Raw genomic sequence first — 27,730 nt, forward strand, 5'->3', positions numbered from 1 at the left:
CTGCTGCCACATCCTCTCCAACAGTCTGCCTCCTGCTGCCACATCCTCTCCAACAGTCTGCCTCCTGCTGCCACATCCTCTCCAACAGTCTGCCTCCTGCTGCCACATCCTCTCCAACAGTCTGCCTCCTGCTGCCACATCCTCTCCAACAGTCTGTCTCCTGCTGCCACATCCTCTCCAACAGTCTGCCTCCTGCTGCCACATCCTCTCCAACAGTCTGTCTCCTGCTGCCACATCCTCTCCAACAGTCTGCCTCCTGCTGCCACATCCTCTCCAACAGTCTGTCTCCTGCTGCCACATCCTCTCCAACAGTCTGCCTCCTGCTGCCACATCCTCTCCAACAGTCTGCCTCCTGCTGCCACATCCTCTCCAACAGTCTGTCTCCTGCTGCCACATCCTCTCCAACAGTCTGTCTCCTGCTGCCACATCCTCTCCAACAGTCTGTCTCCTGCTGCCACATCCTCTCCAACAGTCTGCCTCCTGCTGCCACATCCTCTCCAACAGTCTGTCTCCTGCTGCCACATCCTCTCCAACAGTCTGCCTCCTGCTGCCACATCCTCTCCAACAGTCTGTCTCCTGCTGCCACATCCTCTCCAACAGTCTGCCTCCTGCTGCCACATCCTCTCCAACAGTCTGTCTCCTGCTGCCACATCCTCTCCAACAGTCTGCCTCCAGCCGCCACATCCTCTCCAACAGTCTGCCTCCTGCTGCCACATCCTCTCCAACAGTCTGCCTCCTGCTCCCACATCCTCTCCAACAGTCTGTCTCCTGCTGCCACATCCTCTCCAACAGTCTGCCTCCTGCTGCCACATCCTCTCCAACAGTCTGTCTCCTGCTGCCACATCCTCTCCAACAGTCTGCCTCCTGCTGCCACATCCTCTCCAACAGTCTGTCTCCTGCTGCCACATCCTCTCCAACAGTCTGCCTCCTGCTGCCACATCCTCTCCAACAGTCTGCCTCCTGCTGCCACATCCTCTCCAACAGTCTGTCTCCTGCTGCCACATCCTCTCCAACAGTCTGTCTCCTGCTGCCACATCCTCTCCAACAGTCTGCCTCCAGCCGCCACATCCTCTCCAACAGTCTGCCTCCTGCTGCCACATCCTCTCCAACAGTCTGCCTCCTGCTGCCACATCCTCTCCAACAGTCTGCCTCCTGCTCCCACATCCTCTCCAACAGTCTGCCTCCTGCCGCCACATCCTCTCCAACAGTCTGCCTCCTGCCCCCACATCCTCTCCAACAGTCTGCCTCCTGCCGCCACATCCTCTCCAACAGTCTGCCTCCTGCTGCCACATCCTCTCCAACAGTCTGCCTCCTGCTGCCACATCCTCTCCAACAGTCTGCCTCCTGCTGCCACATCCTCTCCAACAGTCTGTCTCCTGCTGCCACATCCTCTCCAACAGTCTGCCTCCTGCTGCCACATCCTCTCCAACAGTCTGCCTCCTGCTGCCACATCCTCTCCAACAGTCTGTCTCCTGCTGCCACATCCTCTCCAACAGTCTGCCTCCTGCTGCCACATCCTCTCCAACAGTCTGCCTCCTGCCACCACATCCTCTCCAACAGTCTGCCTCCTGCTGCCACATCCTCTCCAACAGTCTGCCTCCTGCTGCCACATCCTCTCCAACAGTCTGCCTCCTGCTCCCACATCCTCTCCAACAGTCTGCCTCCTGCCGCCACATCCTCTCCAACAGTCTGCCTCCTGCCCCCACATCCTCTCCAACAGTCTGCCTCCTGCCGCCACATCCTCTCCAACAGTCTGCCTCCTGCTGCCACATCCTCTCCAACAGTCTGCCTCCTGCTGCCACATCCTCTCCAACAGTCTGCCTCCTGCTGCCACATCCTCTCCAACAGTCTGTCTCCTGCTGCCACATCCTCTCCAACAGTCTGCCTCCTGCTGCCACATCCTCTCCAACAGTCTGCCTCCTGCTGCCACATCCTCTCCAACAGTCTGTCTCCTGCTGCCACATCCTCTCCAACAGTCTGCCTCCTGCTGCCACATCCTCTCCAACAGTCTGCCTCCTGCCCCCACATCCTCTCCAACAGTCTGCCTCCTGCCCCCACATCCTCTCCAACAGACTGCATTTCCCTGTGAGGAATGGGCACTTTGACATGGGCTTAGAAAGAAACCAGACACACTTTCCCAACAGGATTCTCTCCAAACATGTAGCACACCTTTTACGATGAGTTCTGAAGACGTACATTCTAAATCTCGACCTTTTAGATGTTGCTCCATCTTCTCTCCTCCATTTCTCATTTCCCGACCGGCCCGAATCTCAGAAATCCAGGCCAGGAGCCCGAGGACCCCCCGGAGAAAAGGCGAACCGCGCGCAGATGGATATTAGAGAGCGGGCGTCAGCCACAGGAGCGTAAAGCACTCTTCTGCTTTCGGAAATTAATGGGAGTGGACAGTCGGCCGCTCCAACCGCCGCTTTCACGACGGCGGCGCTAATGGAAGAGCTTTCTGCGTTCCCCGTTGGGTCGGAGACGTGCACCCGGGAGACGGAGCTTTTTGTCTTTAAGTACGAGTCTGATTTGTTACTCGTGCGGTCGTGAGGAATGTGCGGGCGAGTGCGCGGCTCGGACCAGAAATGAAATGAGAGCGAAAAGCCCGTTTTGAGGCTCGATGCGTAAAAAGGGGCAACATTTCGGTGGCTTTTACCCGTCGCAAATTTGTTCTAAGAAATATACAGTACAGGAACTTCAATTTGGAAAAACGTGAATGAGGAAAATGTCTCCAAATGAACTCTCAGCACTTGTGTTATGGTTCTTATGTTGAACCGTCACAGAGAAACAACTGTCTGGGATCGTTTTTAATGTAGTTCTCATCTGAAATGCATGTTATATGTCTTACAACAAGAAATATAAAGTACACTGCCTTTATTTTCAAAAACATGAATGAGGAAATTGTCTCCAAATGAACTCTCAGCACTTTTGTGTCGTATTGTTATGGTTCTTGTGTTGCACCGTGACAGAGAAACAACTGTCTGAGGCTGTTTTCATATAGTTCTCATCAGACCTGCAACAACTAATCAGAATAATCTCGATTACCGTATTTTCCGGAGTATAAGTCGCACCAGCCAAAAAATGCATAATAGAGAAGCAAAAACATATATAAATCTCATTTTTGGGGGAAATGTATCACAAAATCCCCAAATCCATTGAATTCTTCTTCCTCTGCGTCACTTCTAAACAACTCCACAAACTCCAGAGGAAGAGGAAGTGCAGATTCTTCTTCTGCGTCGCTTAGAGCCTTGAGCGCCCTCTTGTGGTTGTCAGTGTGAAAATAACAAATAATATCACATATAAGTCGCTCTGGAGTATAAGTCGCACCCCGGCCAAAACTATGACAAAAGGTGCAACTTATAGTCCGGAAAACACGGTAATCGGCTCGACATAATAATAGACATTGTATTTTGATCCTGGTTCTCTACAAACTCTAAAACACATGCTCAATTATGACGCTTTTTATTACCATATTTCAACCTTTATTTGTTGTAAAATGTAAGTCTCAATGTACAAAAGAAATACACGCTCACAAAAGTATTGTTATGAAGTATTAAGTATTTTCCTTGTGAGTCAATACAGTTTGTCCAAGTCTAGTCCACATCATTCAGTCTTTCTGTCCACTATTCTGTTAAATTAAAAGATTATTTAAGTTTTTATTCTGATTTTAATACATCTCATCTTTGACGACCCGTACTATCTACAAAAGTACTTCCACAACTTTACTTTACAGTGTTTTTACGGCTTAAAAATAACAAGGAATGTTCGACACTCTGTGGATTCTGGACAAAGCATCTCCGTCCTTCAAAAGTGACATTTTAAGACAAAGTAAAAGTCAAAAGTGAGTGTTCTTCACACAGTGCGGTGGGAAGCGTTTATCCCGCAGAGAGCGAGTTATGATGTCTCCGCAGCGTGTTAAAAGTTGAGTAGAATGAGTGTCGTGTTTCTCTGACCCTCCACTTCCTCTGGTTCCGTGACAGGAGTTCATCTTAAACCAGGACTGGAACGACCCCAAGTCTCAGCTGCAGCAGTGCTGTCTGACCCTGAGGACGGAGGGCAAGGAGCCGGATATACCCCTCTACAAGTGAGCTACACTGCTTTATCTGACATATACCGCTCTACAAATGAGCTACACACTGCTTTATCTGACATATACCGCTCTACAAGTGAGCTACACTGCTTTATCTGACATATACCGCTCTACAAGTGAGCTACACTGCTTTATCTGACATATACCGCTCTACAAGTGAGCTACACACTGCTTTATCTGACAAATACCGCTCTACAAGTAAGCTACACACTGCTTTATCTGACATACACCACTCTACAGGTGAGCTACACACTGCTTTATCTGACATATACCGCTCTACAAGTGAGCTACACACTGCTTTATCTGACATATACCGCTCTACAAGTGAGCTACACTGCTTTATCTGACATATACCGCTCTACAAGTGAGCTACACTGCTTTATCTGACATATACCGCTCTACAAGTGAGCTACACACTGCTTTATCTGACAAATACCGCTCTACAAGTAAGCTACACACTGCTTTATCTGACATACACCACTCTACAGGTGAGCTACACACTGCTTTATCTGACATATACCGCTCTACAAGTGAGCTACATACTGCTTCATCTGACATATACCGCTCTACAAGTGAGCTACACACAGCTTTATCTGACATACCGCTCTACAAGTGAGCTACACTGCTTTATCTGACATATACCGCTCTACAAGTGAGCTACACACAGCTTTATCTGACATACCGCTCTACAAGTGAGCTACACTGCTTTATCTGACATATACCGCTCTACAAGTGAGTTACACACTGCTTTATCTGACATATACCGCTCTACAAGTGAGCTACACTGCTTTATCTGACATATACCGCTCTACAAGTGAGCTACACACTGCTTTATCTGACACATACCGCTCTACAAGTGAGCTACACACTGCTTTATCTGACATACACCGCTCTACAAGTGAGCTACACACTGCTTTATCTGACATATACCGCTCTACAAGTGAGCTACACTGCTTTATCTGACATATACCGCTGTACAAGTGAGCTACACTGCTTTAACTGCACCTGACTTTATCCTCGACGACCTCAAAGCTGTGTAAAGCTCTGTACGTCAACGTTTCATCAAATATTAATCTGCAGATGATAAATAATGCATTTCAGAGGCTGTGAGTGGCATTTATACAGCAAACAACCAGAATGTTTAGATTTTTACATTCTGTCTAGTCAAGAGAACCTTTAAGACACGCCCACCTCCACCAAAACCCCTTTAAGACACGCCCACCTCCACCAAAACCCCTTTAAGACACGCCCACCTCCACCAAAACCCCTTTAAGACACGCCCACCTCCACCAAAACCCCTTTAAGACACGCCCACCTCCACCAAAACCCCTTTAAGACACGCCCACCTCCACCAAAACCCCTTTAAGACACGCCCACCTCCACCAAAACCCCTTTAAGACACGCCCACCTCCACCAAAACCCCTTTAAGACACGCCCACCAAAACCCCTTTAAGACACGCCCACCAAAACCCCTTTAAGACACGCCCACCTCCAACAAAACCCCTTTAAGACACGCCCACCTCCACCAAAACCCCTTTAAGACACGCCCACCTCCACCAAAACCCCTTTAAGACACGCCCCCTCCACCAAAACCCCTTTAAGACACGCCCACCTCCACCAAAACCCCTTTAAGACACGCCCACCTCCACCAAAACCCCTTTAAGACACGCCCACCAAAACTCCTTTAAGACACGCCCACCTCCACCAAAACCCCTTTAAGACACGCCCACCTCCACCAAAACCCCTTTAAGACACGCCCACCTCCAACAAAACCCCTTTAAGACACGCCCACCTCCACCAAAACCCCTTTAAGACACGCCCACCTCCACCAAAACCCCTTTAAGACACGCCCACCTCCACCAAAACCCCTTTAAGACACGCCCACCTCCACCAAAACCCCTTTAAGACACGCCCACCTCCACCAAAACCCCTTTAAGACACGCCCACCTCCACCAAAACCCCTTTAAGACACGCCCACCTCCACCAAAACCCCTTTAAGACACGCCCACCTCCACCAAAACCCCTTTAAGACACGCCCACCAAAACCCCTTTAAGACACGCCCACCAAAACCCCTTTAAGACACGCCCACCTCCAACAAAACCCCTTTAAGACACGCCCACCTCCACCAAAACCCCTTTAAGACACGCCCACCTCCACCAAAACCCCTTTAAGACACGCCCCCTCCACCAAAACCCCTTTAAGACACGCCCACCTCCACCAAAACCCCTTTAAGACACGCCCACCTCCACCAAAACCCCTTTAAGACACGCCCACCAAAACTCCTTTAAGACACGCCCACCTCCACCAAAACCCCTTTAAGACACGCCCACCTCCACCAAAACCCCTTTAAGACACGCCCACCTCCAACAAAACCCCTTTAAGACACGCCCACCTCCACCAAAACCCCTTTAAGACACGCCCACCTCCACCAAAACCCCTTTAAGACACGCCCACCTCCACCAAAACCCCTTTAAGACACGCCCACCTCCACCAAAACCCCTTTAAGACACGCCCACCTCGCTCGATCTCGCTCGTCCTTCATTTGGAGATGTCTTTCTTTTGTGTTCTTCTCTCATGTCGTTGTCTTTGCAGGACTCTTCAGACCGTGGGCCCGTCTCACGCTCGGACTTACACCGTGGCCGTGTACTTCAAAGGCGAAAGGATCGGCTGCGGGAAAGGACCGAGGTCAGTCTGAGAGCCACGCCCACAAACCACTAAAGCGCTTGTCAAATCATTCAAAACTAAAGCGGGGGAAACGAAAAGCGAAAAGCAAGCACGATTTGTATATTTCACTGTTTTTTTGCCATACAATGCACTGGTTTAACGGGAGTCTCTCCCTCTCTCCCAGTTCTTCCCCCCCTCTTTCTTCTCTCACCCTCCTCCTCCCTCCTTCCCTCTCTCCTCCCTCCTTCCCTCTCTCTTCCCCCCTTCCCTCTCTCCTCCCCCCTTCCCTCTCTCCTCTCTCTCCTCCCCCCTTCCCTCTCTCCTCCCTTCTCTCCTCCCCCCTTCCCTCTCTCCTCTCTCTCCTCCCCCCTTCCCTCTCTCCTCCCCCCTTCCCTCTCTCCTCCCTCCTTCCCTCTCTCTCTTCCCCCCTTCCCTCTCTCCTCCCTCCTTTCTTCTCTCCTCCCCCCTTCCTCTCTCCTCCCCCCTTCCCTCTCTCCTCCCTCCTTCCCTCTCTCTCTTCCCCCCTTCCCTCTCTCCTCCCTCCTTCCTTCTCTCCTCCCCCCTTCCCTCTCTCCTCCCCCCTTCCCTCTCTCCTCCCCCCTTCCCTCTCTCCTCCCTCCTTCCCTCTCTCTCTTCCCCCTTCCCTCTCTCCTCCCCCCTTCCCTCTCTCCTCCCCCCTTCCCTCTCTCCTCCCTCCTTCCCTCGCTCTCTTCCCCCCTTCCCTCTCTCCTCCCCCCTTCCCTCTCTCCTCCCTCCTTCCCTCTCTCTCTTCCCCCCTTCCCTCTCTCCTCCCTCCTTCCTTCTCTCCTCCCCCCTTCCCTCTCTCCTCTCTCTCCTCCCCCCTTCCCTCTCTCCTCCCTCCTTCCTTCTCTCCTCCCCCCTTCCCTCTCTCCTCCCCCCTTCCCTCTCTCCTCCCTCCTTCCCTCTCTCTCTTCCCCCCTTCCCTCTCTCCTCCCTCCTTCCTTCTCTCCTCCCCCCTTCCCTCTCTCCTCTCTCTCCTCCCCCCTTCCCTCTCTCCTCCCTCCTTCCTTCTCTCCTCCCCCCTTCCCTCTCTCCTCCCTCCTTCCCTCTCTCCTCCCTCCTTCCCTCTCTCCGTTCCAAAGCGCTCGGTGTCACTTTAAGCTGGCGATCACGTCTTTTCCTCGCCGAGGCTTTTGTCGGCGTTTGCTGTATTTACACCGCTTAAGCCGCGCGCCGCTGTCACTCTTTCTCTTTTCTCTCTTCTCTCTTTCTGTTCGCACCGTTGCAGCGCTCGCTCTATAACTTTCCTTCTCCGACGCCGTTCACCTGTTCAGCCTTATTCCAAACAAACAAACAATGCACTCGGGCTAATCCGCTCGGCACATTTTACATGACAAAAAAGGAAGATCCAGGACTTAAAATGAATTCAGAGCGTTTTAATCCTGTTTTCTGGCTTGAAACGGGCGAGTATTTTCAAACTGTGCGTTGGGAAAAAGTCCAATTTCAGTTCAGGTCTATCTCAGGTGGGATTAAATGAGTGATAAATATATATAATTGTAAAGGGTCCAGAGAAAGTACAACAGCGGAAAGAACCGGACACACGTTTGTTTCAGTTTGTCATTTACTAAAGTGACGAAAACAACAAAACTACATCAATACAATGTGTTTTAATCATGATTTAGAGGTGCAGAAACTCAAAAAACGTTAGAAATTAAATGGAAACATTTTGAAAATTGAGTACATCTGTGATTAAATCTGTAATATGAACGGGAAACAGTGAAAAAGAAGCTGCCGTTCTTTTTTTATAATCCGTTCACAAAATCCCACAAAACTATTAAGACATTGGCTTTTCCCTCCTTTTCATTTCTAACATTACTTCACTCAAACTGCATTTCTTACAATATCTGAAAGTAATTCTAGCTCAATACGCTAAGGAAATTCCGTCGCATATTTCAAAATTAACTAAATAAACGTAAGATTATTGAGCTTTTTTTGAGAATTCTTGGTAAGTAAAATCTTGCTGCGCTGCACTTAGTTTGTCTTTCTTTATCAGAATAAGGCAGTTTAATCAAACAAACACACATCACAAACACATTTCACGCTGCCAGATAAAAAAAAGAGCGAGGGTTTCTCAGGAGAGTTTGTCGTCAGGCTGGTTTTCCACCCCCAGACAGCAGGGGGCGACGACTAAGCGGTTCAATGAAGTGAATTACCGGCATTTAAAGGTGTGCTGCGTAACTTTTCTGGTGGGAGTTTGTTTCCATGGAGATTTTATTGCTTTGCTCATCTTTTGAAATTTGAAAAAAAGAAACATTTATAATAATAAGCTTCCCAGCTTTTTCCCGTAAATAAATACGCTGAGGATAAATTATAGTCAACTAAACACTGGTGATTTGCAATAGCGACAAAAATGAATATATATTTTCTTTTATGCAACTATATTCAGTCAATATCGATAGCAAAGTGTCACAAAACATGAACGAAGCATCAAAAAGTGCAGAAATATCACGTTTTGCTTGTGTTTAGATGACGACTTTTGACTTTTCTGACTCTTTTTTCGCTCATTTGAATCGTTATTATTAAAAACTGTGCATGTGATATTATATTTTTGCACATTTCCAGAACGACAGTTGATGTATTATCTCTTTCTCTCTGCGTCTCGCACCTTCACGACTTGTTTCACCTGAAGTTCATCTCTGATCTCACTGTGTTCTCTTTGTGCGCAGCATCCAGCAGGCGGAGATGGGCGCGGCCATGGACGCTCTGGACAAATGTGAGTGCGCCATGTTTTCACACCTTCTCCAGGAGCCGCTCTGGCACCGGGCCGGAGAGACTCTGGCACCGGGCTGGAGCAGGAGAGACTCTGGCACCGGGCCGGAGACACTCTGGCAATGGGCCGGAGCCGGAGAGACTATGGCACCGGGCCGGAGAGACTCTGGCATCGGGCCGGAGACACTCTGGCACCGGGCCGGAGCAGGAGAGACTCTGGCACCGGGCCGGAGCAGGAGAGACTCTGGCATCGGGCCGTAGAGACTCTGGCATCTGGCCGGAGAGACTCTGGCACCGGGCCGGAGAGACTCTGGCACCGGGCCGGAGACCAGAGAGACTCTGGCACCGGGCCGGAGACCAGAGAGACTCTGGCACCGGGCCGGAGCAGGAGAGACTCTGGCACCGGGCCGGAGAGACTCTGGCACCGGGCCGGAGCAGGAGAGACTCTGGCACCGGGCCGGAGAGACTCTAGCACTGGGCCGGAGCAGGAGAGACTCTGGCACCGGGCCGGAGAGACTCTGGCACCGGGCCGGAGAGACTCTAGCACTGGGCCGGAGCAGGAGAGACTCTGGCACCGGGCGACGGTCAGGAACACGGGCCTGGCACCGACGCACACATAAAAGTTGCTCTGGAGTATAAGTCGCACCCCGGCCAAAACTATGAAAAAATATGTGACTTATAGTCCGGAAAATACGGTAAAAGTAGCGTTAACGACCAAACGCCGCGCAGTTCTGATGCGGTCCGAGTAAACAGCCTTAACGGCGTGTAATTTAGGCAAAGTCGTCCAGCCGCGGTCATTAAACGCGATGAGTTCGGGTTCTTCTGCTGCCGATTCTCACAAACGTAAAACCAGAAGTTAAACCTGCTCATTCAGCGCTTCTCGGGTTTTGTCTTAAAGCAAGATTAGAGGAACGCTCATTATTCCTATAGGAGCGTAATTACTGCAGTGTGTGGCTTTAATGTTCACCCTACAGCTGTTTTTAAAGGGGCACTATGTGGCTTTAATGTTCACCCTACAGCTGTTTTTAAAGGGGCACTATGTGGCTTTAATGTTCACCCTACAGCTGTTTTTAAAGGGGCACTATGTGGCTTTAATGTTCACCCTACAGCTGTTTTTAAAGGTGCACTATGTGGCTTTAATGTTCACCCTACAGCTGTTTTTAAAGGTGCACTATGTGGCTTTAATGTTCACCCTACAGCTGTTTTTAAAGGGGCACTATGTGGCTTTAATGTTCACCCTACAGCTGTTTTTAAAGGGGCACTATGTGGCTTTAATGTTCACCCTACAGCTGTTTTTAAAGGTGCACTATGTGGCTTTAATGTTCACCCTACAGCTGTTTTTAAAGGGGCACTATGTGGCTTTAATGTTCACCCTACAGCTGTTTTTAAAGGGGCACTATGTGGCTTTAATGTTCACCCTACAGCTGTTCTTAAAGGTGCACTATGTGGCTTTAATGTTCACCCTACAGCTGTTCTTAAAGGTGCACTATGTGGCTTTTATTTTCACCCTACAGCTGTTCTTAAAGGTGCACTATGTGGCGTTCATGTTCACCCTACAGCTGTTTTTTAAAGGTGCACTATGTGGCTTTAATGTTCACCCTACAGCTGTTTTTAAAGGTGCACTTTGTCGCTTTAATGTTCACCCTACAGCTGTTCTTAAAGGGGCACTATGTCGCTTTAATGTTCACCCTACAGCTGTTTTCAAAGGGGCACTTTGTCGCTTTCATGTTCACCCTACAGCTGTTTTTAAAGGTGCACTTTGTCGCTTTAATGTTCACCCTACAGCTGTTCTTAAAGGGGCACTATGTGGCTTTAATGTTCACCCTACAGCTGTTTTTAAAGGGGCACTTTGTCGCTTTAATGTTCACCCTACAGCTGTTTTTAAAAAGGCACTTTGTCGCTTTAATGTTCACCCTACAGCTGTTTTTAAAGGTGCAGTGTGTCGCTTTAATGTTCACCCTACAGCTGTTTTTAAAGGGGCACTTTGTCGCTTTAATGTTCACACTACAGCTGATTTTAAAGGTGCACTATGTCGCTTTAATGTTCACCCTACAGCTGTTTTTAAAGGGGCACTATGACGCTTTAATGTTCACCCTACAGCTGTTTTTAAAGGTGCACTATATCGCTTTAATGTTCACCCTACAGCTGTTTTTAAAGGTGCACTATGTCGCTTTAATGTTCACCCTACAGCTGTTTTTAAAGGGGCACTATGTCGCTTTAATGTTCACCCTACAGCTGGTTTTAAAGGTGCACTTTGTCGCTTTAATGTTCACCCTACAGCTGTTCTTAAAGGGGCACTATGTGGCTTTAATGTTCACCCTACAGCTGTTTTTAAAGGGGCACTGTCGCTTTAATGTTCACCCTACAGCTGTTTTTAAAAAGGCACTTTGTCGCTTTAATGTTCACCCTACAGCTGTTTTTAAAGGTGCACTATGTCGCTTTAATGTTCACCCTACAGCTGTTTTTAGATTGGATTGGATTCAACTTTATTGTCATTGCACAGAGTACAGGTACTAAGACAACGAAATGCAGTTAGCATCAACCAGAAGTGCAAAACAGCAGTTAAAAGTGCAGAGTATGTAAAGTGAATCAGTGAATAAATACAGAATGTACAGTAGGGGGCAGTATGGGGTATGAGCAGTTGTCCACAACCACTGTGTGTGTGTGTGGCAGTCTACAGTCTCTGTATGTGCATGTCTGTGTGTGTGTGTGTGTGGGGGGGGGACATTGAGGTAGAGAGTTCAGCAGGATGACCGCTGCAGGGAGGAAGCTTTTCCTGAACCTACTGGTCCGGGAACGGAGCACCCTGTAGCGCCTCCCGGAGGGGAGGAGGGCAAACAGTTGGTGGCTGGGGTGAGAGCTGTCTCTGACGATGCTGCGCGCCCTCCGCAGACACCTCTTGCTCTGGACAGTCTCAATGGAGGGGAGTGAGGAACCTGTGATGCGTTGGGCGGTTTTCACCACCCTCTGGAGTGACTTCCGGTCCGCAGCAGAGCAGCTGCCATACCAAACTGAGACACAGTTGGTAAGGATGCTCTCGATGGTGCAGCGGTAAAAGTTCACCAAGATCAGAGGAGACAGGTGGGCCTTCTTCAACCTCCTCAGGAAGAAGAGACGCTGGTGTGCCTTCTTGACCAGGGTTGAGGTGTTGAGAGACCAAGAGAGATCCTCGGAGATGTGGACACCCAGGAACTTGAAGCTGGTGACACGCTCGACCTCCGTCCCGTCGATAAGGATGGGGGTGTGTGTGCCACTCTTCTTCCTGAAGTCCACAATGAGCTCTTTGGTCTTCTTGGTATTGAGAGCCAGGTTGTTGGCGGCGCACCACACTGCCAGATGCTGAATCTCTTCTCTATACGCCGTCTCATCGTTGTTGCTGATGAGGCCAACCACCGTTGTGTCGTCTGCAAACTTGACAATGGTGTTAGAACCATGTACAGGTGTGCAGTCGTGGGTGAAGAGGGAGTAGAGGAGAGGACTCAGCACACAGCCCTGTGGGACACCGGTGTTCAGGATGAGTGTAGAGGAGGTGTGGTTTTCCAGCTTAACAAACTGGGGTCTGTTGGTTAGGAAGTCCAGAACCCAGTTGCAGAGGGAAGCATCGATACCCAGGTCACTGAGTTTGGTCATCAGTTTGGAGGGGATGATGGTGTTGAATGCTGAGCTAAAGTCAATGAACAGCATTCTCACATAGGTGTTGTTATTGTCCAGGTGAGCAAGGGCGGAGTGTAATGCCGTAGAGATGGCATCCTCCGTGCTCCTATTCTGGCGGTAGGCAAATTGGAAGGGGTCCAGTGTGGGTGGTAGGCAGGTTTTGAGGTGAGCCAGGACCAGCCTCTCGAAGCACTTCATGATGGTGGGGGTGAGTGCAACAGGGCGGAAGTCGTTGAGGCTCTCAGCTTTGGAATGTTTTGGCACTGGCACGATGGAGGTGGTTTTGAAGCATGTGGGGACAGCTGCTTGGGCCAGTGACAGGTTGAAAATGTCAGTCAAGACCCCAGCTAGCTGCCCAGCACAAGTCCTGAGCACACGTCCAGGGATGCCATCGGGGCCAGCAGCCTTACGTGCATTGGTCCTACTCAGTGCAGCAGATACGTCGGTGAGGGAGAGTGTGAGGGGTTGGTGTCCTGTCGTGAGCACAGCCTTAATGGCTGGCTCCTGGTTATCCCTCTCAAAGCGAGCATAAAAGCTGTTAAGCTCGTCCAGGAAGGAGACGTCGTTGGATGTTGGGGTGGTGTTGGTGGGTTTGTAGTCAGTTATGGCCTGGATGCCCTGCCACATGCGTCGGGGATCGGAGTTGTTCTTAAAGTGCTCCTCAATCCTTAGCTTGTGGCTGTGCTTGGCCTCCCTGATGCCCCTCTTCAGGTCAGCCCTGGATGAAGAGTAAGCCTGTGCATCGCCAGATCTGAAGGCGGCGTCACGTGCCTTCAGCAGTAGGCGGACTTCTCTGTTCATCCACGGCTTCTGGTTCGGGAATGTAGTAATCTGTTTGTGAGTGGTGACACTGTTGATGCTGGTGTTGATGAAGTCCAGCACAGAGGAGGCATAAGAGTCAATGTCCGTGTGGGAGTCCAGTGTGGTCTGGGTAGCAAACACACTCCAGTCTGTGTGTTCAAACCGCTGCTGTAGTTCAGAGTCTGCTCCCTCTGGCCACACTTTAACTGTCCTCACTGTGGGTTTCACACGTTTGATGAGTGGTGAGTACTTGGGGATTAAAAACAAAGAGAGGTGGTCAGACTGTCCAAGGTGGGGGAGGGGGACTGCTTTGTAAGCACCAGCCATGTTGGTGTAAACATGGTCCAAAGTCTTGATTCCTCTTGTAGGACAGGAGACATGTTGATAAAATTTAGGGAGGACAGTCTTCAGGTTGGAGTGGTTGAAGTCACCCGCAACAATAAAGGCTGCCTCCGGATGTGATGTCTGTTGTTTGCTAATGGCAGCAAGCAGTTCTTTCATTGCCAGTTTAGCGTTAGCATCGGGTGGGATATAGGCTGCAGTCACAATTGTAGATGTAAACTCCCTGGGCAGATAGAACGGTCTGCACTTAACCATAAGGTATTCTAGGTCAGGTGAGCAATGACTTCCGATGATGGCAGTATCCGTGCACCAAGCTTTGTTCACATGGACACACAGACCCCCGCCTCTGGACTTACCGGAGTCATCAGCTGTTCTGTCCGCCCGGAGCATGTAGCGACCAGCTAGCTCAATGACGCCATCGGGAACGCTGTTGTTGAGCCACGTTTCCGTGAAAATCATGATATTGCAGTCTGTAATCCATTTGTGTGTGGTGATCCACAGTCGTAGCTCATCCATTTTGTTCGCCAGAGACCGTACATTAGCGAGGAAAATGCTGGGTAGGGAAAGCCGGTGAAGTGTTAGCTTCAGCTTAGCCCTTAGCCCAGCTCTCTTACCCCGTCTTTGTTTACGGTCTCGACGCCGCCTGCGAGCACTTCCGGTCGGCGGAGCCGGGTTGATTGTCCCGGTGGTCCTAGCGATCTCTGGGAAAAGTTGTAGTCCATCGATAAAGTAGTCCAAATTTTGTGATCCGATGTCCAAAAGTTCCTGGCGGCTGTAGAAAGTGTTTGCAGGACAGTTCTGAGTGAGCATGCTTGAAACAAGTAGGCAGATAACTACTATTTCACTAAATCTGTAGAGACGCTGAGCCGCGCGTTGTGCACGCGCCGCCACTGATTTAGCCCGTTTTTAAAGGTGCACTATGTGGCTTTAATGTTCACCCTACAGCTGTTTTCAAAGGGGCACTTTGTCGCTTTCATGTTCACCCTACAGCTGTTTTTAAAGGTGCACTATATCGCTTTAATGTTCACCCTACAGCTGTTTTTAAAGGTGCACTATGTCGCTTTAATGTTCACCCTACAGCTGTTTTTAAAGGTGCACTTTGTCGCTTTAATGTTCACCCTACAGCTGTTTTTAAAGGTGCACTATGTCGCTTTAATGTTCACCCTACAGCTGTTTTTAAAGGTGCACTATGTGGCTTTAATGTTCACCCTACAGCTGTTTTCAAAGGGGCACTTTGTCGCTTTCATGTTCACCCTACAGCTGTTTTTAAAGGTGCACTTTGTCGCTTTAATGTTCACCCTACAGCTGTTTTTAAAGGTGCACTATATCGCTTTAATGTTCACCCTACAGCTGTTTTTAAAGGTGCACTATGTCGCTTTAATGTTCACCCTACAGCTGTTTTTAAAGGGGCACTATGTCGCTTTAATGTTCACCCTACAGCTGTTTTTAAAGGTGCACTATGTCGCTTTCATGTTCACCCTACAGCTGATTTTAAAGGGGCACTATGTCGCTTTAATGTTCACCCTACAGCTGTTTTTAAAGGTGCACTATGTCGCTTTCATGTTCACCCTACAGCTGTTTTTAAAGGTGCACTTTGTCGCTTTAATGTTCACCCTACAGCTGTTTTTAAAGGTGCACTTTGTGGCTTTAATGTTAACCCTACAGCTGATTTTAAAGGTGCACTATGTGGCTTTAATGTTCACCCTACAGCTGTTTTTAAAGGTGCACTATGTCGCGTTCAGGGCGGAGGCTGCACTCGGACAAACTCGGACGTTGCAGCTCATGGATTAGTTATTCATGAATTCACAAACTCGCGCTGTGCATCTTTAATGTTCATATTTAATTGAAGCGATGGAGCAGCAGCGTCCCAGTGTTTAGATTCTCATAAAGCTGAAATATTCTAGTTGTTCAGTCAATTAATCGGCCTATCACGTCTGATTATTTTCATTTAGATTAAAAGTGTATGAAATGTGACGATTTGGAGCGTGTCAGCTGAAGGTTTTGGAGTGAATCTTGACTTTAATCTAACTTCTCACACATACATACATCGTTCACTAGTACTTTTCTGTATATAGAGTTGTTTTTGCATGAAGTACTTGGCAGTTGTGGTGTTTTTGAGTGCAGTTTGAGTCAGATACGTGGAGAGATGACATACTTTTGAAGGCTTTTGCCGCATCCTCCACATTTTCAGTCGACTACAGCTAAGGTCGGTAGTTCAACCTGTTTTTATTGACTTTATTACTGTCATAAAGCAGCGAAGTTCAACACTTAAACGCCAAACATACATTAAACCAACATTATGAGACAATTGCACATTATCGAGACGGCATTTAACGATAAGAACTCTGCAGACTTTCTGTAAAATGCCAGGCTCGCAGTTCTGTCACGACAAATACTAGATCGACTTCCATTAGCTCGTTACACTTCCACGAGTTAGCTCTAATGCCTTTTCAATGGGAGGGTTAGCGTTAGCTTCCAAACATCGCTGACTATGGAAAAACAGGGCTATTTTTGCAACTAAAAACCACTCGGCAACACGAGAGTAACAGCAGAGCAGAGTGTGGAGGTGTTTTTTGAAGATTGTTACTGTTAGCGCCGAAATTAGCTCGTAATAAATGCATACATATAGAACATGTTGGTTTTGTTTCACCAACCACCACAAATCCTACTGTAATAAGTGAACTTAAGAAACTAGAGGTTGAAGTGAGATATTAACGTTGGCAAATGTAATTAACATAAACGACAATCAAGGAAATTGCACATTTTTAATTTGCTGCCTCACTAAAATGAATGTGACAGAGTGTTTACATAAGTATCCGGGTCTGCAGCTGGTAAATACGACACTTCTGGAAGGATCTATCATAGAAACATTTGACTTATTCTAGATGCTTTGTTCTTTCTTCTGCTATCCATGTGTCTGAAGTAACGTCACACTTATTGCTACTGCCATCTGGTGGACTAAGACTTTAGAGATGAAATAATTACCCGCATGTTGTCTTTTGGGGTGTTTTCATCATTTGAGTATGTATCCTTTAAAATGGAGCTAAAACGGTCTCCATCCATTCTCTTCATTGTTTTATACAAGCCTCCCCAGCACTGCCAAAGTTTTATTGATGATTTTACTGAGATGCTTTCAGTCATATGCACAGACTTTGATGGTTTGGTCATTACAGGTGATTTCAACGTGCATGTTGATAATATTTGTGACAGAAACGCTAAAGAGCTTGATGCTGTCCTTGAAACCTTCAGTCTTACTCAGCATGTGAGAGGCCCCACCCACAGCAAAGGACACACTCTAGATCTCATAATTACAAAGGGGGTAAATATTTCAAATGTTAATGTGATCGATGTTGCTCTGTCTGATCATTTCTGTGTCTTCTTTGACCTGTCTGTTTCTCCCAAACCTCCGGTTGGTCCTGCAGTTGTTCAGAGGAGACACATAAGTGATGGCACAGGTGCACTGTTTATGGAAATGATAAACTTTGAAAATGTCTCATGTTCTAATGTAAATGATTTGTTGAACTCTGTTACATCTAGTGTTTTGAATGTTCTGGACACCATCGCCCCTATAAAGGCTAAAATGGTTAAAAATAAGCAGAAGGCGCCGTGGAGAAATGATGATTCGGTCAGGGCACAGAAAAGGGAGTGCCGCAGGGCCGAACGGAAATGGCGCAAGTCAAAGCTCCAGGTTCAAAAAGAGATTTACAAAGAAAAGCTGAACATGTACAACCTAATCTTATGTAGAACTAGGGAAAGATATTTTTCTGAAATAATTGGAAGCTGCAGTAACAACTCGCGTGTCCTGTTTGCCACAGTAAACAGATTAACAAACCCTCCAGCTCAGCTGCCGTTAGAACTCATTTCCACATCCAAGTGTAATGAGTTTGCATTATTCTTTAATGACAAAGTTCAGGGCATTAAAAATGCTATAAATCCCACAATGCAAAAAATTACCCTAAAACCACCAAGACACTTAGAGCTAACTCACTTTGCACCAGTAACTGACAAAACTGTCCATGAGATCATCACCAGTCTGAGTTCATCTACATGCTGCCTTGATGATGTGTTACCCACCAGATTTCTAAAGTCTGTGCTGAACAGTTTGTCAGCACCATTCACTCACATAATTAACATGTCGCTTCAATCTGGAACATTCCCAATGTCTTTGAAAACTGCGGTCATAAAGCCTCTCCTAAAGAAGAGCAGTCTTGATGCCGCAGTACTGAGTCATTACCGGCCCATCTCTAATCTGCCATTTTGGGGCAAAGTCCTTGAAAAGGTTGTTTACCAACAGCTCACAGATTTCCTCTTAATAAACAACTCATTTGATGTTTTTCAGTCAGGTTTTAGACCTCATCACAGCACTGAGACTGCTCTTGTCAAGGTGACAAATGACATCCGCCTGAACACTGACACGGGCAAAGCCTCAGTCTTAATTCTGTTAGATCTGAGTGCTGCTTTTGACACTGTCGATCATGGGGTCCTCTTACAGAGACTAGAGGACTGGGTGGGCATCACTGGCACTGCCCTAAACTGGTTAAGGTCCTATCTGGAAGACAGGAAGTACTTTGTTGAAATTGGTAGCTGTCTCTCAGACCACATGACCCTGACCTGTGGAGTGCCCCAAGGGTCAGTCCTGGGTCCCCTTCTGTTCAACCTCTTCATGCTGCCGTTAGGTCAGTTGATACGCAGTGAAAATGTGTCCTATCACAATTATGCAGACGACACTCAGATCTATGTTTCACTATCGGCAGGTGACTATGGACCAGTGGATTCACTCTGTCACTGCATCCAACAGATCAGTTTGTGGATGCAAAACAACTTTCTCCAGCTGAACTCAGACAAGACTGAAATAATCGTTTTTGGCCCACAGAAACAAAGAGAAAGTGTTAGCGGTCACCTCCAGAGTCTCGCTCTAAAACCTACAAACCAAGATAGAAATCTGGGGGTAATAATGGACTCAGACTTGAACTTTAATAGCCACGTCAAATCAATAACATCAGCAGCTTTTTACCATCTAAAAAACATTGCCAAAATCAAAAATATACTGTCAAAACCAGATTTAGAGAGACTTATCCACGCGTTTGTCTCAGTAGATTAGACTGCTGTAACGGCCTGCTCACTGGCCTCTCCAAACGAGTTGTAAAACAGCTGCAGTACATCCAGAACGCTGCTGCTCGGGTCCTGACTAGAACCAGGAAGTATGATCACATTAGTCCTGTTCTCAGGTCTCTGCACTGGCTCCCTGTGGCTCAGAGAATAGACTTTAAAGCAGCTCTGCTTGTGTACAAGTCTCTCCAAGGCCTAGCACCAAAGTACATCTTGGATATGTTAGTGCCATATGAACCATCTCGGACTCTGAGGACCTCAGGGACCGGCCTCCTGCTGGTGCCCAGAGTCAGGACAAAACATGGGGAATCTGCGTTTCAGTTTTAAAACCTGGAACAGTCTTCCTGAAGATGTGAGACAGGCTTCTACTCTGACAATGTTCAAATCTAAGCTAAAAACAGTTTTGTTTAGCTGCGCATATGACTGAAACAATTTTTTCTTTGCACTCTTCTCTTTTGTTTGTGATTTTATTAGTTTAGAAAATCAGTTGGATTGATAATTTTTAATTTAGTTAATTTTATTGTATTTCTGTTTCTGTAATTTCTTTGTGATTTGAATGCATTTTTCCTGCTGTGTGAAGCACTTTGAATTGCCTTGTGTATGAAATGTGCTCTACAAATAAACTTGCCTTGCCTTGCCTTGCCTTGTTGGCAAACTCCTCGGTGGCAGGGCTCCGGGGGTGGATGAGATCCGCCCTGAGTACCTAAAGTATCTGGATGTTGGAGGACTGTCTTGGCTGACACGTCTCTGCAACATCGCGTGGCGTTCGGGGACCGTGCCTCTGGACTGGCAGACCGGGGTGGTGGTCCCTCTGTTCAAGAAGGGGGACCGGAGGGTGTGTTCCAACTACAGAGGGATCACACTCCTCAGCCTCCCGGGTAAGGTCTATTCCAAGGTACTGGAGAGGAGAATCCGACCGATAGTCGAACCTCGGATTCAGGAGGAGCAGAGTGGTTTTCGTCCTGGTCGTGGAACACTGGACCAGCTCTATACCCTCCATCGGGTGCTCAAGGGTTCATGGGAGTTTGCCCAACCAGTCCACATGTGCTTTGTGGATCTGGAGAAGGCTTTCGACCGTGTCCCTCGGGGTGTCCTTTGGGGGGTGCTCAGGGAGTACGGGGTCCGGGGCCCTTTGCTCAGGGCTGTCCGGTCCCTGTATGACCGGAGCAGGAGCTGTGTTCGCATCGCCGGCAGTAAGTCAGACCTGTTCCCAGTGCATGTTGGCCTCCGCCAGGGCTGCCCTTTGTCACCGGTTCTGTTCATAATTTTTATGGACAGAATTTCTTGGCGCAGTCAGGGGTCGGAGGGTGTCCGGTTTGGGGACCACAGGATCTCATCTCTGCTGTTTGCAGACGATGTTGTCCTGATGGCTCCATCAAACCCGGACCTGCAACATGCACTGGGACGGTTTGCAGCTGAGTGTGAAGCGGCTGGGATGAGAATCAGCACCTCCAAACTACCTCCTTTGGGTAGTGACCGAAAGAACAAGATCGCGGATACAAGCGGTCGAAATGAGTTTCCTCCGCCGTGTGGCTGGGCGCTCCCTTAGAGATAAGGTGAGGAGCTCGGCCACACGGGGGGAGCTCGGAGTAGAGCCGCTGCTCCTCCACGTCGAGAGGAGCTAGCTGAGGTGGCTCGGGCATCTGTTCCGGATGCCTCCTGGGCGCCTCCCTCGGGAGGTGTTTCAGGCATGTCCCACCGGGAAGAGGCCCCGGGGAACGCCTCGGGATCCCCCCGGAGGAGTTAGAGGAAGTGTCTGGGGAGAAGGAAGTCTGGGAGTCCCTGCTCAGACTGCTGCCCCCGCGACCCTGCCCCGGATAAAGCGGCAGAAGATGGATGGATGGATGGATGGATATTGCACATTTAGAAAAGTGTTTCCTGGGGTTATCCTGCTTTTAGATGATTGTGTCACTGACCTAAAGTTGTTCCAATATTATCCTTAATTTTATCTTTTCTGTAGCAATAAATCACACTTTAAAATGTATCTGTAGCTCTGTGTCTGTAGCTCTGTGCCTGTAGCTCTGTGTCTGTAGCTCTAACTGTGTCTGTAGCTCTGTGCCTGTAGCTCTGTGTCTGTAGCTCTAACTGTGTCTGTAGCTCTAACTGTGTCTGTAGCTCTGTGTCTGTAGCTCTAACTGTCTGTAGCTCTGTGTCTGTAGCTCTGTGTCTGTAGCTCTAACTGTCTGTAGCTCTGTGTCTGTAGCTCTGTGGAGCTGTTCTGACACAATCTCCGCTGCGTCCCGCGTTCGATCATTAAAACCACTATCACCGTTTCTCCAGTTTGAGAGCTCCGCGAGGCCCCGAACTCCTGCACTTTTTATCGCCGACGAGCGGCGCTTTGACGCGGCCCGCCTCCGCCCCGCCTCCGTCCAGCCTCTTTCCCGCCTCAGTCCTGCCTCCGTCCAGCCTCCGTCCCGCCTCCGTCCAGTCTCCTTTCCGCCTCAGTCCCGCCTCCATCCCGCCTCCGTCCAGCCTCCTTTCCGCCTCAGTCCCGCCTCCATCCCGCCTCCGTCCAGCCTCCTTTCCGCCTCAGTCCCGCCTCCATCCCGCCTCCGTCCAGCCTCCTTTCCGCCTCCGTCCAGCCTCCGTCCAGCCTCCGTCCAGCAGGGATTAAAAGTTAAACAGGGCCCGGACTCTAGGAAACAGACGGGAAAACAAAGTGATGCAAGAGGAGGAGAAGTCTTGAGTGTTTCAGACTGGCAAACCTCCCGAGGGCCCGAGGTAAGAGCGAGGAGCAAGAGAGAGACTCGATTTCGCTTAAAGAAACATGACTGGGCCGTCGGAACAGATTTAAAAATGTGCCGTAATTATATGTGGCAAAGAACAACCAGGGAGTAAAGTCTTTAAAAGTACATGAAGTATAATGTCTGACCTCAAATATCTTGACTACGAATTGAAAAATAGAGTTCTGCTGCTGCTGCTGCGAACATCGTACATCGTTAATCCTTAAACAGAAACATACCTGGAGTTGTATTTCGCTGCATTAACGCTTGTTTCATTAATCCCGTCTATGAGGGCGTGTCCAGTTTCATGAAATATTGCGCAAGAAGGTCTAAGGTCGGAACCCAACACTTTCTGAGCAAGAGCGATGACGCCAAACTGATGGTTCCACAGACCTGTCCATCACTCAATTGTTTTATTTGATTCATTTTTCAAAATTCAAACCGTAAAACAACAAAAACAAACGGGCAAAGACGAAGAAGAACAAAATGAGTCAAATTAAAAAGTAAAGAAGATAAAGCGTCCAAAGAAAGGGAACTTAAGGCACACAAAGTCCAAACTATCAATTTTTCGAGTGTCTGTCATGAGGTAGGTCCAGTCCGTGATCGTTGCCGACCGACCCAGTGAATTCCGTTAGCTTGTTCCATTCCACGAGCTAGCAGTGTTTTCAGTAAAGGAGTTAGCATTAGCTTCACAAATCACGGTTGCTCCGGCGACTGACGATGACTCGACCAAACGCGAGTAACATCTGAGCAGAGTTAGAAAACATCGCCGCCTGTGAAAGTGTTTTTTGTCGATTATTATGCGTTAGCACCGTAACTAGCATGCTAATGTTCGCGTAGTAAACATGTGTTGGATCTAACGTGACTATAATGCACTAAAAACATGACGGACACATCAGTTTGACCAGGATTTGACAACATAGTGGAGTTTGAAGTTGGTTTACTCGTTGGAAAATTAATAACAAACGTTTTTCTGTAACGCTGTCTACAAACGACAAAATTACAGTTTTTAATTTGCCAATTTGCTGTGGTATAGAGTTTAAACGAGTACCAGGCTTGTTCAAGTCCTCTAAATGAGTTACTCCTGGAAGGGTCTAAACATGAGGTGCCAAAGCAAAGGTTCTGGTGTGATGGCTGCGAGGCGGTTTATAAGTTCTGAGTTCCCTGTTAGCATGAAAAGACCACAAGCTAATCCTCTAGCTCTAGATACGGGTAACCAAAACCAGCCCAAGATCTGGAGACGTTTCCCTGGAGACGCTTCCTTGGAGACGCCTGTGACCCTGTTGGACACTTACAAAACTGCAATCATGGACTTGTATTCTTTGAGGATGTAAAGTCTATAATTGCTGTTATCGTTTTTGCCGTATCAAGACATGTGATTCCTCTTTAACCAATCGCAGTAGAGCGTGTGCGTTGAAGCGGCTTATAGCGTCCATCTCGTCTGAAGTTCCCGTCTCTGCTTACCATCTCCCCGCTCCGCGCTCTGTTCAAACAAAGTGAAACGCGTTGGAGTGAAGCGTCGCTCGTCGCCCGAGTCGTCGCCGGCGTCGTTCATAAAGCCGTTAATCTGAAGATAAGGACTCTTGAGCATAGCACCTGTCCCTCGCGCTCCTCTCTTTGTGTCTGGCCTTTCGCTCTGCGGTGAAATCCCTCCGTCCTCCGAGCGTCAGCCCGGGCTATCGCTACGTGCTAATCCCGCGCCGCGCTCGCTCCGGGTAATAAAACGCACTGAGATTCGGCGTTGGAACCTGTTTGAATAGTTTCATTGTCGAGAGAGGAAATGGAAGCTTTGTCTTGGCAAGATTAAGTTTGACGGCGTAAGCGTTTTTTCTTTGAAGGTGTACGAGCTGAGGAAACAAACATTCTCACTGTAAGCGGGTTCGCCTCGCCACAGATCCGGCTCGTAAGTTGGCCTGTTTGCATGGCCTCCTTAAACTCGATGCTTCAGGACGTTGTCGACTGCGTCCAATGATTATTTTGTTTGTTGACTTTAGACTTTTGATTAGTCGACTCGTCAAACAATGATTCCTTTTGTGCATTGAGACGTTTGACATGTATTTTTTTTTCAAATAAAGGATGAAATAAAAAATAAATAAAAAAAACTGTTGTCTATGTGGGTATAAATTTTGTCAAAAAAGTCGATTATTCCCACAGACAAAAAAAACTGAACTTAAAGCCATGTAAAGGAGTTTTAATTATTTTTGCAAATCATCAGAGGTTTTTTGTTTTTTTTTCTCTGTGGAATACTCGACTTATATATTTTTCGCCACAATTTATAACCGCATAGACAACAGTTTTTTCTTGCAACGAATCACTCCTCTCCAATTGAGCACCTGTTTTAATTTCACTGTTTTCTGGACATTCAAGTACCCAAAGCAGCGCTCCTTGTGCTATTTTGCTCAAAGGATGAAATATATTGACTGAAGTCTTCCAGATGGAGAGTTTTTACGAATAAAGACACTTTACGCCACCCGCAGCCACATCTTGGTTCTCGTCCTGACGTAAACGAACGTAAACGCTAAAGGAAATGTGCATAAACGGTTCTATCCTTCACGATTAATCGCACCGTACAAAAGAGCAACTGTATTTTAAAACGCGGATATGACTCGTCAATGATTAGCTACATGTCCAACGCAATGGAGACGTCGGTGCGTAAGTGTCTGAAACGTTCCCTGTGCGCGGTAATAGTGCTGCACGAAAGGTTCATCGAGTTTTCATGTGATTTTTGAGCTTTTCGTTCTCACAGCGATGAAGCCATATGTCACTATTTCACATGAACCACAATCTGCGCAAACCTAATGTGAAAAGCGCCCGTTTTTATCATCGAAACTGCAGCAAAATGACGGAACAATTTGGTGAAATGTAGGGAAAAAAATAGTGAATCATCCATTGAAGTAGCGCAATATTCCGATATTCGAGCGGAGACTTCGAAGATGAGACTTTGGCGTGAATCATTGCTGTTATAACCCAAAGTATTAAGATGTAAAAAGACTGAAAAACAGATTTCTTCTTGTTGAAATGGAGCAAAGGATCATGGTCTATGTAGTGTGCACTGTTTACATACATTTAAATAATCTTGGAATTAAATGTGTGACGGCCCACGATATCGCAATATTCCAACCATTGTTAAATTACTACAAGATAAATCGCTTGTAGATGACACTTTTTCCGATCGCATGGAAATAAATGAATGTTTTCCATCTTCCTTCAACGAGGTTTTCTGCTGTAAGATATCGCTCAACTTCTAAGTGAAAACGCTGAACGGGCCGGTCGATGTACTAGTCAATTTACTTAATCTTTCCCGGTCATTAAATGCGCCCCGTTCGCCGACCGAAAGCGGCGTCAAAGCGAATGCAAAACGCTGCGAAGGAAAAGCATCGCTCCTCATTTTACGCCGGCCGAGTCCTTGTTTTATTTATAGACCCAAAGCCGGCCGCTAATGGTCGTCACGAAAAAACAAGGTCGGGACGGGGGGCTAAACGCCGGCCCCGCGCATCAAAGGACGCAGCCTAAGTCCTGGATGTGCCGCCTCATCACAAAGTCTCATCGGACCAAACTGTCCTTGAGAGGAATTATACGGCGTCGATAAACGGAGGCCAAGCCAAGAACCTTCAGGTCGAGAGCATCTGCATTCAGCCCCGCGCAGACGCCGACGGCAACACCCTCAAGACCAAACATTCATCTGTTGTCGTTAGCATTATAGTTAGCGTACTTGAAACTAAGCCACGCGGACCTCAAGGCTCCGCAGGATTCTGTTTGATAAACATTTACGGCTTTACTCACGGGCTTTGCGACGTGTTATTGTTGTCGTGTTGACCGGTCGTGATCGTATTGGTTCGTTTGGTCTCATTAACAACACACACATTTGGCTTTCAATATTAATAGACCAAATGGACGATTAATCATTGCCGTTCAACCCAAAAAGAAATCTCAAACTCTTCTCTAAGCTGCGACAGAGTACTAGCTACAACATGCACCTCTGCTTTCAAAACTAACCAAACTATCATCAACGACTGGACACGACTTGATTGAAATTCGATCAATTGCACAGCCCAAATTTAACCTCTAAACTCGTCAAAAAACGTCAAAATGAGTCAAAATGATCTAAGAAAATACATAAAACTGTTCAAATAACACGTTTGTGAAAATCTTTCCAAAATGCTTTTCAGTTCCCAATGTTTTGTTGGTGATTAGGGATGCACAATTCTCAATGTTTTCTTTCACCGATAACGTTAACACAGTGCTGCTTGTTGTTGTTGTTGTTTTTTACTGTAAACTACAACGAGTAAAGACAGAACAGTGACAGGTTTTTCAACTGAACAACACGACTGAATAAAAGGTCCTATGAACACCGTTTTAGTGATTATGAATAAAATACTCTTTATTCTAGAGTCACGTTGTAAAGTCGCTAATGTTAGCCGCTTACTTTAGCTTGAACAGGTAAAAGCTCGATAGTTTTCCATGTTTTCTCCACCAACGTGAAATCCAACTTAAACAAACCTTGTGTGATTATAAATAAGTCATTAGATTAGTCCATAAATAATGCAGTGTCACTCAGGTTTGCTCAGTCTTTGAAAGAAACATTATTATTGGAGTTTCGGCAAAGTATGCTGCGCAAATATGTAGAAAACAAGGCAAATAAATGTGCTACTAGTTAAAAATATATTCACTCTGTTTGGTCACGGTTGAGCGGTTAAGCATGAACAGCCATGGTGGTGATAAACAATTTATCCAGCCACAGCTCGGCGTTCACACTTTCAGAAGGTTCTAGGTTTGACTACTCCTGGCTAGCTCGCCACTTATATGCCTAGTTAACTAAATATCTTCACGTTTAGTGATCGGTTAACGGTGAACAGTCCTGATGGTGATAATAAGCAAATCATCCAGCCACAACTCGACGTTCACCATTTCAGGAGGTTCTAGGTTTGACTCCTGTCTAGCTCGCCACTTTCGGTAACCAGAATGCAGGGAAATTGTGGGATAAAACCCGGACAAAACCCGGAACGGGACTAAACCTGGACTACAACAAAACCAAATCAAGTCTACATCCGAACTAAACTGGGCTCAAACCAGGACAACCGTAAAAAACGCCTCAAATCACTTAATCGCGGTCCATTATTTGCTCCGATTGTCATTTTGTAGATGTGTTGACCCGGTTTACGTTTAATATCTCGCTTGTTACTGGACACAGAGTTCAACGTCACAAATAATGTAGAGTCCACAATAAGTTTGCTGATTCCTTTCTAAAGCGTCTGAAATAATGATGCAAACTTTATTCCTTCAAAAGACGCACTCCATTTCAACCAAACTCATATTTTCAGCCTCTCGCGTCGGCTGCACCGGCGACAAAAACCCAATGGAAATGGAAATGTTCTCCAGTCTTCTCCCTCGAATAACTGCGCAATTTCATTTTCATATTCCAAACCAGATCCAGTCGCAGTCCCTTAGGCCCCACACATGTTGCTCATTCTCCTAAATGAGATGGAAACGGGCCGCGCTCGCTTTGTGGCCGCGGCGTTCAGCTCGCGTTTCCTTGTTCTGTCCTTTTCAAAACGCTTCTCCCATTTGATTGGTTTTAATAGGATACGGCCCTTATCTGGCTCCCTCCTTCTCCGC

The 27,730-nt window shown here is 47.5% G+C and overlaps 1 protein-coding gene across 1 annotated transcript in view; it reads left to right on the forward strand.

Moving 5' to 3' along the window:
* The window catches only part of drosha (drosha ribonuclease III), a 210,482-nt gene that overhangs the window by 178,684 nt on the left and 4,068 nt on the right, over positions 1 to 27,730 (forward strand). Inside the window, exons 29-31 of the mRNA XM_072450415.1 lie at positions 3,981 to 4,084; positions 6,684 to 6,776; positions 9,443 to 9,489. Coding sequence (XP_072306516.1) covers positions 3,981 to 4,084; positions 6,684 to 6,776; positions 9,443 to 9,489 — 244 coding nt within the window. The remainder of the gene's footprint in view (positions 1 to 3,980; positions 4,085 to 6,683; positions 6,777 to 9,442; positions 9,490 to 27,730) is intronic.

This window comes from Eucyclogobius newberryi, unplaced genomic scaffold, assembly GCF_026437365.1.
Source record: "Eucyclogobius newberryi isolate DKJ021-1_F unplaced genomic scaffold, fEucNew1.0.hap1 SCAF_18, whole genome shotgun sequence".
In the NCBI taxonomy this organism is placed as follows: Eukaryota; Metazoa; Chordata; class Actinopteri; order Gobiiformes; family Gobiidae; genus Eucyclogobius; species Eucyclogobius newberryi.